We start from the raw sequence: 13,101 nt of genomic DNA on the forward strand, positions 1-13,101 counted from the left end.
AAACCCTTCCTTGCGGCATGTGGGATCCAGTTCCCTGACCAGGGATCACACCCGGGCCCCCTGCATAGGGAGTGCACAGCCTTAGCCACTGGACCACCAGGGAAGTCCCTGCCTGTGTCTGTTTAATGAGAGGTACGTGCTCCTACACCACGAGGGCAGCTCTTGTCAGTCGGCTACATCATGTGACTGTGTTACAACCGACCGGGTTTTACTTTCGAATCAGGAAAAGCAGCAACAGCCAGGAAAGTGAATTCCTTTTCGGGGGCAGACCGGGACCCAGGAGGCTGGCTGTGGGCTGAACCAGGATGAGAATTCGGGACAACCCAGTCCCTGCCAGGGCTGCTCTCCAGGAAGAGAATTGGGAACCCTTCTCTATGGGCAGTCTGCCTGTCTTGGAAAGCCAACTTGCATGCGTGCGTGCGTGCATGCGTGCCTGTGTCTGCACGTGGATGTGAGTTTGTGCATGCATGTGTGTCAGGGTGGGGGTGGGGGGGACGTCCCGGCCCTCACCCATCCGCAGCCTCGCTGCCAGCCGCCAGCCCCAGCCGTCTGTTGTGGCAGATGTTTGTCTGTGCCATGGCAACGCCAGAACAGGATGTACCTCTGGATTGCAGCAGGGACAAGCCCACGCTGCCGCCCACACTGTTCCCCTCCCCAAAGGCCTGTTGCAAAGAAGAACCGCTTGGGTCCAGGTTGGGGACAAATAGTGTTTGTGTTGGGAGGGAGGCAGAGAAGGCATCCTGCATGGGGTCAGTGGTGGGGAGGGGAGCGGGGAGGAGGAGGAAGACACACGTGTGCACTGCCCAGCCGAGGCCCTCCTCTGGGAGCTCGCGGCGGCTTCCCTCTGCCCATCAGAGGATGCTAAGCAAACAGCGTGGGAAGAGGAGCTGCCGTCAACAGGGCTGGTCTGCGGGCGGCCGTCGCTGTCTTTCCCACGAGTACAGCGGCTCCTCACGGAGGGAGGGCTTTGTGCCAGGACATGTGGTCAGTACTTCGTCTAGCAAATAATATCTACGTTCACAGGTCTCTGCTGTGTGCTGACCACACGGCGCACATCTTTGTGGCAGCGCTATGAGGTCATCCCTGTTCTTCAAATGAGGAAAAGGGGGCACGGAGAGGTGAAAGCCAGTGCTCTGGGTCACAGAGTGGGTGAATTAGGGGGCAAGACCTCGGGCTGTCTTGCTCCAAAGCCCTTGATTAAGTGTGGTGACGCTGCCAGGATCGGCCACGTCCTCTGCGGGGCCCAGTGGGAAATGAAAAGGCCTGGCCCTCGTTAAAGAATTAAAGACGGCGACGGCAGAGCATCAGACCAGTTGCGGGGCCATTTTAAGTGCAGGGTTCCATGCAGCTGCCCAGGAAGCCAGGCCCCAAGGGCTCGGAGGGCGGGCACAAGTGGCTTGGAGAAGCATAGAGACCAGGAGAGTGAGCCCCAGCCTGGCCCCTCCGAGCTGCAGTGATCTGAGTGTGATCTCTGCTCCAGGAGGCCCATGTTACCCCGTCAGAGGGGAGAAAGGACCACCTACCCCGCCCAAATGCTATGCTGAATTCCCTAGAACCAGAAGCCTGGGAGATTAGAGGACAAATCTTAGCTCAATGCCAAAGTTCCTCTGTCCTTGGGGATTCTCCAGGCAAGAATACTGGAGTGGGTTGCCATGCCCTCCTCCAGGGGATCTTCCCAACCCAGGAATCAAACCCAGGTCTCCCACACTGTAGGCAGATTCTTTACCATCTGAGCCACCAAGGAAGCCCATGAATACTAGAGAGGGTAGCCTATTCCTTCTCCAGGGGATCTTCCTGACCCAGGAATTGAACCGGGGTCTCCTGCATTGCAGGCGGATTCTTTACCAGCTGAGCCACCAGGAAAGCCCACTGTTTTATGAAATCTTTACATTTTCCTTTTTAAGTATGAAAGTAACAACAACCCTATTGGAGAGATTCTGGAATTGATAAAGGGAGAGGAAAACATCGACCTGGACTCCTAACCATCTAGCCCCACTGCCATTGGCAGGTTGTGTATTTCCTTCCTGCCTTTCACAGGGGGGCTTTCTGTCAGGACCCCCAGGGGTGAAACAGAGGCTCCTCTCTGCCTCAGGCAGGAAGGAGCACATGAATGGGGGAGAATGACTGAATGGATGGATGTTACAAAGGAGTCTGGTCTGGATGACCTTTCAGATTCTTCTGGACTCTGAAACAACTCAGGATTTGTTGATTCCTGCATGGCAAGCACCTAGTGTAGACGGGGAGCAGAGGTGGAGGGGCCCAGTCCAATGAGCCAAGCCCAGTGTGCTGGGGCCCCGAGGTGGTCAATTCCCGTTCCAGTCCTGCAAGAATGTGGTTTAGACAGTCGTGGGTGCCCCAAGCTTTCCCAGCCATGGTGAATGACACTTGGCACTCATTTTCACAGCATATCTCATTCATTTATGCTCATTTGAAACTGACTGAGTGCTTGCTATGCACTGGGCTTCCCCGGTGGCTCAGCAGTAAAGAATCCACCAACAACGCAGGAGATGCGGGTTTGGTCCCTGGGTTGGGAAGATGCCCTGGGGAAGGGCATGGCAACCCGCTCCAGTATTCTTGCCTGGAGAATCCCCACAGCCAGAGAAGCCTGGCAGGCTACGGTTGCAAAGCGTCTGCCCATGGGATTGCAAAGAGTCGGACACAACTGAAGCAATTGAGCATGCAAGTACTATGTACAAAGCCCACAAAGGGCTGTCTCTTTTGGAGAGAAGATGGTGAGGTAGAAAGTGTATGAATTTGGAGTCAGGCACCCTGAGCTTCTGTCCCTTCCTGGCTGTGTGGCCCTAATCCAGGTGACCTAACCTCTCTGGAGTTTTCACCTCTTCATTTGTAAAACAGTCATCTCTACCGTGAGGATCATCTCAGTAACAGACATGAAACACGTGCACCCAGATGCTGGGTGCAGGTGACTTCCTTCTCCCCTCCCGCCAGTACCAACAGTAACAGCCGCTGACTCAGCAAGTGGTGTGCCAGCAGAGAAGAGGTTTGCATACATTATCAGTTAATTCTCAAATTATTGGCCCCACGAGGTCGGTAGCACTGTCCTTCACCCGTCGTGAGATCCAATTTCAAAACCAGAGGGAGCTCCGCACCTCCAGCAGCCTGTGGGAGAGTCTGTCTCTTAGCATCCGATTCCCAAGCATCCTTTTGTGTGCTAGGGCTTCTGCTGACACTTGCAGAAAACAGTTAAAAACAACAAAGAGGAATTTGGGGCTGACACCAGACCCTTTGCCAGAATACTTCAGGGTGTGTGAGCAGCTTCCCTCTAAAGGTCAAATACAGTGAATTCGATCTGGGGGCGGGAAACACACCTTGTACCGCCCGCCAAGGTAGCCTTTGAAGTGGGTCAGATTTCCCGGGGCTGGAGGCTTCATTTCTGACTCGATGTTTTCCTGCTGGTGCCTACAGGGAGATCAGATGCTGCTTCAAGCTTGCTGCTTTCTACTTCTGCGGTGGGGGGACAGCTCTGGGAGGCTTTCAGGTGGAGAAGGAGCAGTAGTACCTCCTGGCTTCACCCCCTTTAGAGGTTACTTTGGCCAAATGACTTACACCCTGCTGGCCTGATTCTTCAACTGAAAACTGAGGGTAACATCAAAGGGCCTTTGGAGGGTTCCACAGGGCTCATTAAAGTGCTGGGTATGCGGAAGTCTTAGGAATATAGTTCTGCTCCCTCATGTGAGGGCGTAGGGGTGGGGGGATGGCCTGTCCTGGGCAGGGCTGACCCAGTGCACCGCTGCCAGACACCTTTGGAAGGGGCTTCCCTACCATGCAGTGAATCCTTCTGAAACGCCGGGAACTCCTCCATGCTCTGCTTCCTGGAGTTTCTTGAGGTCTAGCCAGGAAGGGCTTCCACGAGCATGCGGCTGCTCCCCTGCCTGCCCATGGCCCCTGGAGGCAAGACCTGGGGCCCCACTCAACCTCAGGCTTGCTACTCTGAGGACAAGATCAGCTTGTCAGTTACAGGAAGGTTCTCCCGGGACCTGAGTGAAGAGACTATCGGGTGATCTGGGAACACCCACATTCTGGAAGGGCCATGTGGAAGGGTGGGTGTTGTCTGCAGAAAACATGTGTGGAATGTGATTGTAACTGGCGGAGGGAAAACCTACTCAACTGCACCGCATTCCTATTTCAATGGTTTTCTAGACGTGGCCATCACAATTCCCAGGGAATCCACGGGAATCGCAAGGAGTGCTGGACCCCCTCCTCCAGCTCGGATTCACCTTGGGAGCCTGAAGAGAATGTGCCAGGGATCTCCAGCCTTGCCTAGGAGTGTCCTGAACCATGACCCTCAGTGGTTCAGTTCCAAAAACCTTGTATATAGAAAGGGCTACATTACAGCTTGATGGGACCAGTCAGCAGAGTCACCGCCCCCCCCCCCCCCCCGCCCACCTTCTGCTTTAATTTTCTACTGAATTAGCAATTCCTAGCCATAATTTGGGCTTCCCAGGTGGCTCAGTGGTGATGAATCTGCCTGCCAATGCAGGAGAGGTGAGTACAATCCCTAGGTCAGGAAGATGCCCCGGAGGAGAGGATTCTTGCCTGGAGAATCGCAGGGACAAGAGTCTTGCAGGCTACAGTCCACGGGGTCGCAGAGTCAGACACCTGAGCGGCTGAGCACAGCAAGCATGATTTGGCCTCAAGAGTGGATTTTCCTGGAAGGACTCCATGTGCTAATCAGCAAATGAGAGTGTTTTACAACATCTCTGTTATCTTTTTTTGCTGATGGCATGTAGGACTTTAGTTACCCGACTAGGGATCCAACCAGTGTCCCCTGCATTGAATGGTGGATTCTTAACCACTGGCTTGCCAGTGAAGTTCCCATTGACGGTTATACTTCTTATTAGGTGAAAAACTTGCATCCTGGTTTATCTACCCATCTACAGGTGAGAGGCGGAGGAAGTCCAGATGAACTAAATGGAGTGTGTACTGTTTCTGGACCCACAGGCTCTGGAATTTCGTGGTCCTGTCAAGGCACTAGTGGTGGAGGGTTGACACTCACCCATGCGACTCGCCCATGGGACCGTCAGGTACGGCACCCAAAGGCAGCGAAGAGGAAATGTGAGCTGCATTTGCCCTGCTGGATGCACGGAACTCCAGGAAGGCAGGGTTTTCTGTTGGAAGCGGCCTGGCTTGGCTCAGACACCATGGGAGGACAGCCACCAAAAGCTCTGATCTGCAGTGGACTGTGACCTGAGCTCAGCGTAAGCCTTTGCTGTGTCTGGTAACTGGGGTCCCCTGGGGTTCCCATCTTGGCCATTAGCCACAATAAGCATCCCCTCCCCACTCCCTCTTCTGTGTGAGCAGTTAAGGTGGTGAATTTCTCCAGCACACCCCTTAGGTTCAAGTCCCACCCAAGGTGGGGGCAGGCAGGACAGGTTTTTTGATATACAAGTGACCACCTTGTATACCAAAAGTGGGCCTGCTCTTTCTTGCTGGCAAGAACAGGAAGGAAAAAGATAATTCCTGCAGCAGCTGACCTTTCTCCCCCTGGTTCTTTCTCTGGTCTCACTGGCCAGGGCTGGAGGGGCTGCTACTTTATTTTTTTTTTTTTTTGCACAAGTTCAGAGGTCATCGAGCATTTATAAAGAAAAAGTTTATTTTCCTCACAAGAAGCACACAGACTATATACAGTACACACCAACAGAAGTAAAAAAAAAAAAAAAAGTGCATTATGCATCTTCTACTGCAAATTCACAGTACAAAAGATACTGCCTTTTAAATATATAATATAAAAAAACCAAGAAGAAAAACAATATATAATAAAAAAAAATCATTGATATCATAATGCAACACACTGGCACCCACTGGCAGCTTCTGAAAACCAAAGGGCAGGCTGTCTTGGGGGGAGGGGAGCTCCTGACTGGGGAGGGCGCTCTGTACCTGCATGTTGTTGCAAAGAGCTCAGGACACCAAAAAAGAGGAAAATGGGGGGGGGGTCAAGGTGGTAATAAAAAGTCTACTGAACAGAACAGCTGTGATGTGGGGAGGGTATAGGGGAGGGGCAGGGCTGTGGTCCAGAGGGTGCCCGAGCTGGTCGGCCTACCAATCCTGTCTTGTCTTTGCTTACTACGGGCCCTCGGCTGAAACAGCGCCTGCCTCGCCCATAGGGACCGCCAGCCAGCACCGCTTCTAGCGATGCCCCTGGCCTGGCTGTGGGCAGGCGCGGGAGGCCGCCCAGCAGATCAGCCCAACTATGGGGCAGGCAAACTCCAGCCCCAGTGCCAACCACCGCGGACAAGGCAAAGTATCCAATCACAGAAGGCGAAAGCGGAACGGCTGCCCATAAATACACAGTATTTGTAAACTATTATTAAGGCACTCGATTGTAAAACAATGATTACAGTGTCGAGGAGGAGGGAGGGAGTGGCCATCTCCCTGCACGGCGCGGCTGACAGAGAACAGTGGAGGACGGGGGTCTGGCTCTAAAGGGTCCCGCAAGTGTCGCGGGGGTCTACTACAGGACAAAAAAATGAGGTGGTCATGTCCAGATCCACTGCACGGTGTTGCTCCAGACCATTCAAGGTGACCCGCTCCACAGCTTGGATGACGAGGCATGTGTGTGGATGATGGGGAAGGGGAACGCACTTGATACTCTCGTTCAAGTGACAGATGTATAGACACAAATATATGTATCTATGCAGAACGATCTCACACACACAGGTATTCATCTGCAGAAAGAAAGTGAAGTCACTCAGTCGTGTCCAACTCTTTGCGACCCCATGGACTGTAGCCTACCACGTTCCCCCGGCCATGGGATTTTCCAGGCAAGAATACTGGAGTAGGTTGCCATTTCTTTCTCCAGAGCAGATGATAAAAAGACCAAATAGCTGAACACAAGGATCTGTAAGTACCTTCGTCTGGCCAAGATGCTGGGGGTAGGACAAGAACATGCAAACCTGCATCATGCTCACGGATGTCCTAAATCTCCCTGCTGGAAGGGAAGGGGTTCCCTCGCTGCCCGCGTGGGTCCAGGGAAGCCCTGTTGGCTGGGAAGCCAGAGCAGCATTTCTGGGCGACAGACAGCATGCTGATCTTCAGACACCTTGGGTGAGATTCTGCACATGACCTCAACGCGATGCCAGCACTTCCTCTCACTAGGGAGCAGAGGCCCCTGGGATGGGGCCTGAGTGCAGGGCTGACATGCAGGGTTGTCCTGATGTTAACTACGGCCGTTCTGGCTCCATCCTAGGTATCCATCCTCTGGGCTCATCCAGGAGGGAAAAGGCTTAGAAAGGGCTGGAATGCTTTCTTAGCTGGAGAGGGTGGGATGGGTACAGCAGAAGGGGGCTGGACAGAGCAGTTTCCTGCCCGATGGAACGGGCGCTCCCACCCAGCAGAGAGCTGTTTAGCAGCCTGGAGGCTGGCACGAGCACCTGCACTGAGACCAGGGAGGAGGGGAGACCACGGGCCAGAGCCCTGTTCTCAAGGCGTTCATGCGGTGACGCACGCTGCCACGGGACAAAGACGGACATCGGCAAGGCCACGTGCCGACCAGAGGGCAGCACGGTTTCTCCTCTCTCTCTGTGACCAGCTCCCGGCTTCGACTCAACAAAACTCAACTGAGAAGACCCCATGTGTCAGTGCAAGAGGTAGACCTAGACAAGCTGGGTCTCCTGCTGGCATGCCATTTGAATGAGCAGGAAAGTGGGGGGTGGTGGAGGGGGAAGAGGAAACGCAGCTGAATTTATGGGCTACCAAGCTGATTCAGAAACCTTCGCTTTTGCCTAGTTCAACAAAGGCATTCCATGAAGACAGCTGGTCACCAAAATCCATGACTTTCACAGCATAAACCTCTGCCGCCCATATTCGGAATTTCCCCCATCCGCTAAGCGTAGACAAAGCATTGGTAAAGAAGAGGCATAGCTTATGGTGAAAACTTTCTTTTCAGAGACTATTAATGCATCTGTCTTTGTCGAGATGCCCCCAAACCTTGTAGAACGCTCTGGTCTTATAACATTTAAAACAGCAATCCACCATAGGTTTCTACGCCACTGATCTGGGTCTTGGAGAAGAACCTTCATCCTCTTCTCCAGGCTAGAATGTTACCCATCAAGAAGGCTTTGCTTTGTTCTGATGGTGGGGACCTGGGCCCTAGTTTCAATGTTAACAGACTAACTTCTGACAATGAATGGATAACTCTGCCAAAGGCCAGAGACCCTCTCATCTTTATAATCCTCCTCATATCCTTTAACTGGATAAGAAAAACTATGGCTTTCAAAATGAAGGTCTTCAAAAATATATCATACCCGGGCATGATTTTTAAAAAAATAAAAACCAACATAAGCCTGTCATCATCAAATCTATAGGATTTTTTTGACACAAAAATTGACCCACCACATAAAATGCAACTTGGCAAAACACTGAACCTGACACATTTTTTTTTTTGATACCACGCTCGGTGTTCGCTGAGAGAGAAGGGGAAACCCAACTGGGTTTTCTGGAATAAGTGGATCATCTAAGGTGATTCCAATTGACAGCAGCGGGACAACAAATTCCTATAAGGTAAAATAACATATACTTAAAAAGAAAAAAAAAAAAGGTCAGGGAGAAAAAGTTTCCAGAGAGAGGGTTTTTTGCAAAAGCTCTACCCACGAGTTAAAACATGGACAGGCCTTGTTTCTGAAGACTCTGCGTGGGTTGCTCCGAGAGGCCCAGTTTGGACCAACGCAAGATGGAGACTCATTTACCCACTTCTGGAATTTGGCTGGCCCTCGAGGGATGTCTAGTTTCACTGAAATAATCTGGTGGGCCTGAGGGCAAGCTGCAACCGTGGGAAAGTTTCAGCCAGTAGGGGCCCCCCCACCCCCAGGAGAAAGACATTGGGGATGGGCTGGCAAGGACTGGGTCAGGAGGAGGGCAGGGTTTGGCCTGAGGTGACGAAAGAGGAGGGAGGCCTTCTAACTCCCCAGATTTTCTTCCCCAAGGGCCTGGGGCAAGCCCTGGGTTTTCAAGTAAAACCAGGGCTCAGCAAAGGTTTTCAATAAAGGGCCTGATTGTAAAGTATCTTCAGTTTTGTAGGCTACATGGTCTCTGTTGCCTGTTTGGTAATTTTTGGCTAACCCCTTGAAAATATGATAAAAACAAAAAACAAAAACTAAAACCCATCTTAGCTCATGGGGCCACACACCCCAGCCATGGTTGGCTGACCCCTGCATTAAATCTAACCAACCTCTTTTCTCTCTCCAAAATATTTTAACATCCTGTCTTGCCCCTGACACCAGAGGAGTCCCTCCACTCAAGATCCTCAGAGGGGCTACCCCCAGAGCCGGGTGGGACCTCAAGCCTTCCCGGTCCGCTGGGAAGAGCCGCGGAGAAGCAGGAAGCAGCGTTCTCACCGCAGGGAGGGGCGACTTGTAAACATCTGAGCAGCTTCCCACCAGTCCTGCTTATCGGAGAAGCTGCTGCCGAGCTGTTCCTTGAGTGACTGAGTGTCTCTCATGCTGACATCTCCTTTTCCTCCCCAGACTTGAGTACGTGTGACCTAATGAACCTGAGTGCCGGAGCTCCCGGTGGGGTGACCCATGTCTCCAAACCCCTCCCCAGCCCCGCCAGACGCTCGAGCGCCTTCGAAACCCTCGTAGGACCATGTGGGCTTCTGCAGCAGGTGAGACTCAACGATAACTTTGTGGGTCCTTCTCCCCAGATGGGGGCGACAATGAGGACCACACACACACACATTGCCCCCTGCCTCCTCCAGGGCTGGCCAGACCCGCATCACTTAGCTGTGACAACATGCCAGCACCAGAAGTCAAAGCTCAGAGGACCTCCGTGCGCCCCAGAGTCGGTTCAATGACAGCGTCTTGTGCCTTCCTGTCGCTTTAAGTAGCGGTGTTTGGCGTGGGCAACTTTAAAAGTCTTGACGCTTTTGGGGGGAGGCGGGGGATGGGTCCTGACAGCAACGACAGAAAAGTTCTCTTTCAGAAAAAAAACCTTTTCTGACACAGCATTTTCCCTGGAACAAGCCTTGGTTGTTACTGGATTTTTTAAAAATAAAAAAAGCGCACAGCAGGATCAGAGGTAGGAATTCTAGTGCCATCCACGGGTTTCCCCCTAGGGCCTGCATGAGCGAAGATGAGCCCCGGTGGTGCTGACGCCGACACCACGGCTACTCGTTCGCAGGTTGTGCATGGAGGGGTTTTTGATGCATGCGCATCTCCATATAAACGCTCTTCTTAAAACGTGAGTCTTCTTGGAAACACTCGCTTTGGGGTCAGAGTCTACTGGCCGACAGCTGCTGGTTATCCCAGGCCACAAACACCCATGCTCACCCCTCTCTTCTTGTGCTGTATGTTCGGCAATTTTGTTGCTTTTTCTCCCCTCTGCAAAGAGAAGGGGAGGAAAAGTGTGGATAACGCCAATCGCTTAAGGGACATCCAGACGGCAGGGGTGGACCAGAAATCCACAGGGAGGCTAAGGGAGGGGTCGCACAAGTCCAAACGCAGCCAGAGGTGGGTCAGCTTTTGCCCGGCCACGAAGGGCTTTTCAAGTTTTCCAGGGCAGATTTCCCTGACGGTTTCGAGGTTGTGGCCGGACTCCTGGTGGCCGCCAGGGGCTCGTGCAAGAGGGAAGACTCGCTCAACCTGGTGTCCTGGGAGTCGGCCGCGGTGGACACGTCGGCCTCGCTAGACAGGTCCTCAGTCGAAAGGTTGAGGCTGCCGAGCTTGGCCAGGGAGTGGGAGCGCTTGAGCGGGGACGAGATGGTGAGGCCCGCCAGCCGGAGCCGGGTCTCAATCTCCTGCGTGCGCTGCTTCACCAGCCCCGGCTTCCCGCGGACGCTGTGGATGCTGTCGCTGCTCGAGCTCCGCGTCAGGTTGGAGCTCATGGAGGATGAGGTGGGGGTGTAGCAGATGGTCTTCAGGAAGTCTTTGGAGAAGTGGCTGGCGTGGTCGGGGCGGCAGAGGAAGGGCGGGGGGCTCTTCAGCGGTGCTGCCTCTAGCAGAGGGGGGCCGGCCTCAGGTCTCTCGGGGCCCGGGGCTTGGCCGGGCAGAGGCGAGTCGGGGTCCCCCTCAGGGATGGCAGCCGCGCTGTCCCGGCGCGGGGCCCCCGGCTCAGCCGGCGCGCCCTTCAGCCTCTCCAGCTCCTTGGTGTGCTTGCGGACCAGGCCCGCCTTCCGCAGCTGGGCGATGGACTCCTGGTGCTGCGTCAGGTAGCTGGTGCTCGTTGGCTTCTCGGCCTCCTTACTGAACAGGGGCCGCAGGCCCTTGGCCGGCTTCGCGTCTTTCCTGGGTGGCGAGTCTTCGTTTGCTGCTTCCGAGCCGGGAGGGTTCTTATCACAGTGAGAATTCTTCACGAGGAGGGGCTTTGGTAGGGCTTTGTTAATCTCTCTGGAAGGTTCCGGAAGGCTGGCTGGGGGCTCCGGGGCAGCCCCGGCCCCTGGACCACTGGAGTCTGGCCTCCTTGAGCCTGTTGGTGGTAGGGAGGAGGCGGTCTCGGTTGGGCCAGAGGCCAGTTTCTCCAAAGCTCGGGACCTGCTGGCCACGGGGGAAGACGTGAGGTGGGGTAGGAAGGTGGGCTGGGTGCAGATGGCGGGAGCACCGGGATTCTTGCATCGCTCCCCGAAGGCCTCGGGGTTCCCGCCGGCTGCAGGGTACATGCAGTCGGCGCAGGATTTGTAGGAAGGCTTCACTTTGTTAAGGATCCCGAAGATCGCGTCATGCTAAAAGGGACAAGAATGTGGTGAGGATGCAGTACAAGCTGAAGACCAAAAAATACAGGAGGGAGGTGGGCAGTGCTCTCCCTTCAGCTGGTGTCGGGACAGAGAGCTCTCAGAACCGGAAACTGCTTGACTGTCACGGATGCAGGTTTGGAGACGAGTCAGAGACACTGAACTTCCTGGAATCTATGAGTCCACAATCCTGGACAAATCCTTTGGCTACATGGCCAGGAGTGGGACCTCCAAGGGCCTCCCTTCTCACCCCCTGCCTCCGCTACCTGCACCAAATTACCCTTTCCAACGCCCTGATCTCACCTGGAAAACAGGGTGACTTCGCCCTCAGAGAATCGTTGTTGTTGTTGACTCACCCAGTCATGTCTTGACTCTTTTGTGACCCCACCAGGCTCCTCTGTCCATGAGATTTCCCAGGCAGGCACACTGGAGTGGGTTGCCATTTCCTTCTCAAGGGGATCTTCCTGAACCAGGGATCGAACCCACATCTCCTGCCCTGGCAGGTGGATTCTTTACCACTGAGCCACCAGGGAAGCCCTCAGAGCGTCGTGGGGATGAGTGAAATCGCGTTTCTGGCACAGTGACCAGGTCTCCCCTTCAGAAAGCGTCTGGGGTCTGCAGCCTGATGACAGACCCTGCATGCCTCGCACAACAGAGCGCGGCTCCGAGAAACCATCACCTGACTGTTCTCCGCAGAGAGGTGGCGAAGGGCACAGACGGCTTGGGAACGACTCTGATACAGACCCAAACTTGGGTGCCCACAGCCTCGACCAGGGAACCAGCCGGAGGTGGGTTTCAAACACCAACGGTGTCTTTAAGACTATGTAAGATGGTGCTGGGGGATTGCTATCAATTTTCCCAAGGTGGCAGTGATACTGTGGTCCCGATGTATATGGAAGCATTTGTGATGGGAATGGCAGACCAGGGATTTGATTTGTTTCCACCTGATGTGAAGAGCCGACTCGTTGGAAAAGACCCTGAGGCTGGGAAAGATTGAAGGCAGGAGAAGGGGGCGACAGAGGACAAGATGGGGTTGGATGGCATCACTGACTCAACGGACATGAGTCTGAGCAACCTCCAGTAGGTGGTGAAGGACAGGGAAGCCTGGCGTGCTGCAGTCCTTGGGGTCGCAAAGAGTCAGACACCACTGAGCAACTGAACAATGACAATTCGGGGTGTGGGAAAGTGTATGGGGGTGAGATGAAATGAAGAACAGCCACACACTGGTAAAGATCAAAGCTGGGTAACAAGTTGTATGTCTTACATTTTACGTAAGAAAAAAAGATTTAGAAGCCTTGCCTAACACAGCAACAGGGCAACAGGGTCAAGGGAGCAGTGTTTAGACATTCCTCGGGGGCCTCTGGTCCTCCACTGTCTACCATCCCCACGGGCCTGCAGAACCTCTCAGAAATCCACCC

General features: G+C 53.9%; 1 protein-coding gene and 1 long non-coding RNA gene across 3 annotated transcripts in view; one reads left to right on the forward strand and one right to left on the reverse strand.

Annotated features, from left to right (window-relative positions):
* Nucleotides 1-252: 252 nt before the first annotated feature.
* Nucleotides 253-5,248, forward strand: LOC122693287. Its single transcript, XR_006340848.1, has 3 exons — nucleotides 253-451; nucleotides 2,950-3,047; nucleotides 4,963-5,248. It is a non-coding gene; the product is annotated as an uncharacterized LOC122693287 (long non-coding RNA).
* Nucleotides 5,249-5,594: 346 nt separating this feature from the next.
* Nucleotides 5,595-13,101, reverse strand: part of SSH1 (slingshot protein phosphatase 1) — a 55,629-nt gene continuing 48,122 nt past the window's right edge. For both annotated transcript variants that reach the window (XM_043901541.1, XM_043901542.1), the window contains one exon: nucleotides 5,595-11,674. In XM_043901541.1, the coding sequence (XP_043757476.1) occupies nucleotides 10,472-11,674 (1,203 nt within the window). In that variant the 3' untranslated portion in view covers nucleotides 5,595-10,471. The remainder of the gene's footprint in view (nucleotides 11,675-13,101) is intronic.

The sequence above is a fragment of the Cervus elaphus genome, chromosome 5 (genome assembly GCF_910594005.1).
Source record: "Cervus elaphus chromosome 5, mCerEla1.1, whole genome shotgun sequence".
Taxonomy (NCBI): Eukaryota; Metazoa; Chordata; class Mammalia; order Artiodactyla; family Cervidae; genus Cervus; species Cervus elaphus.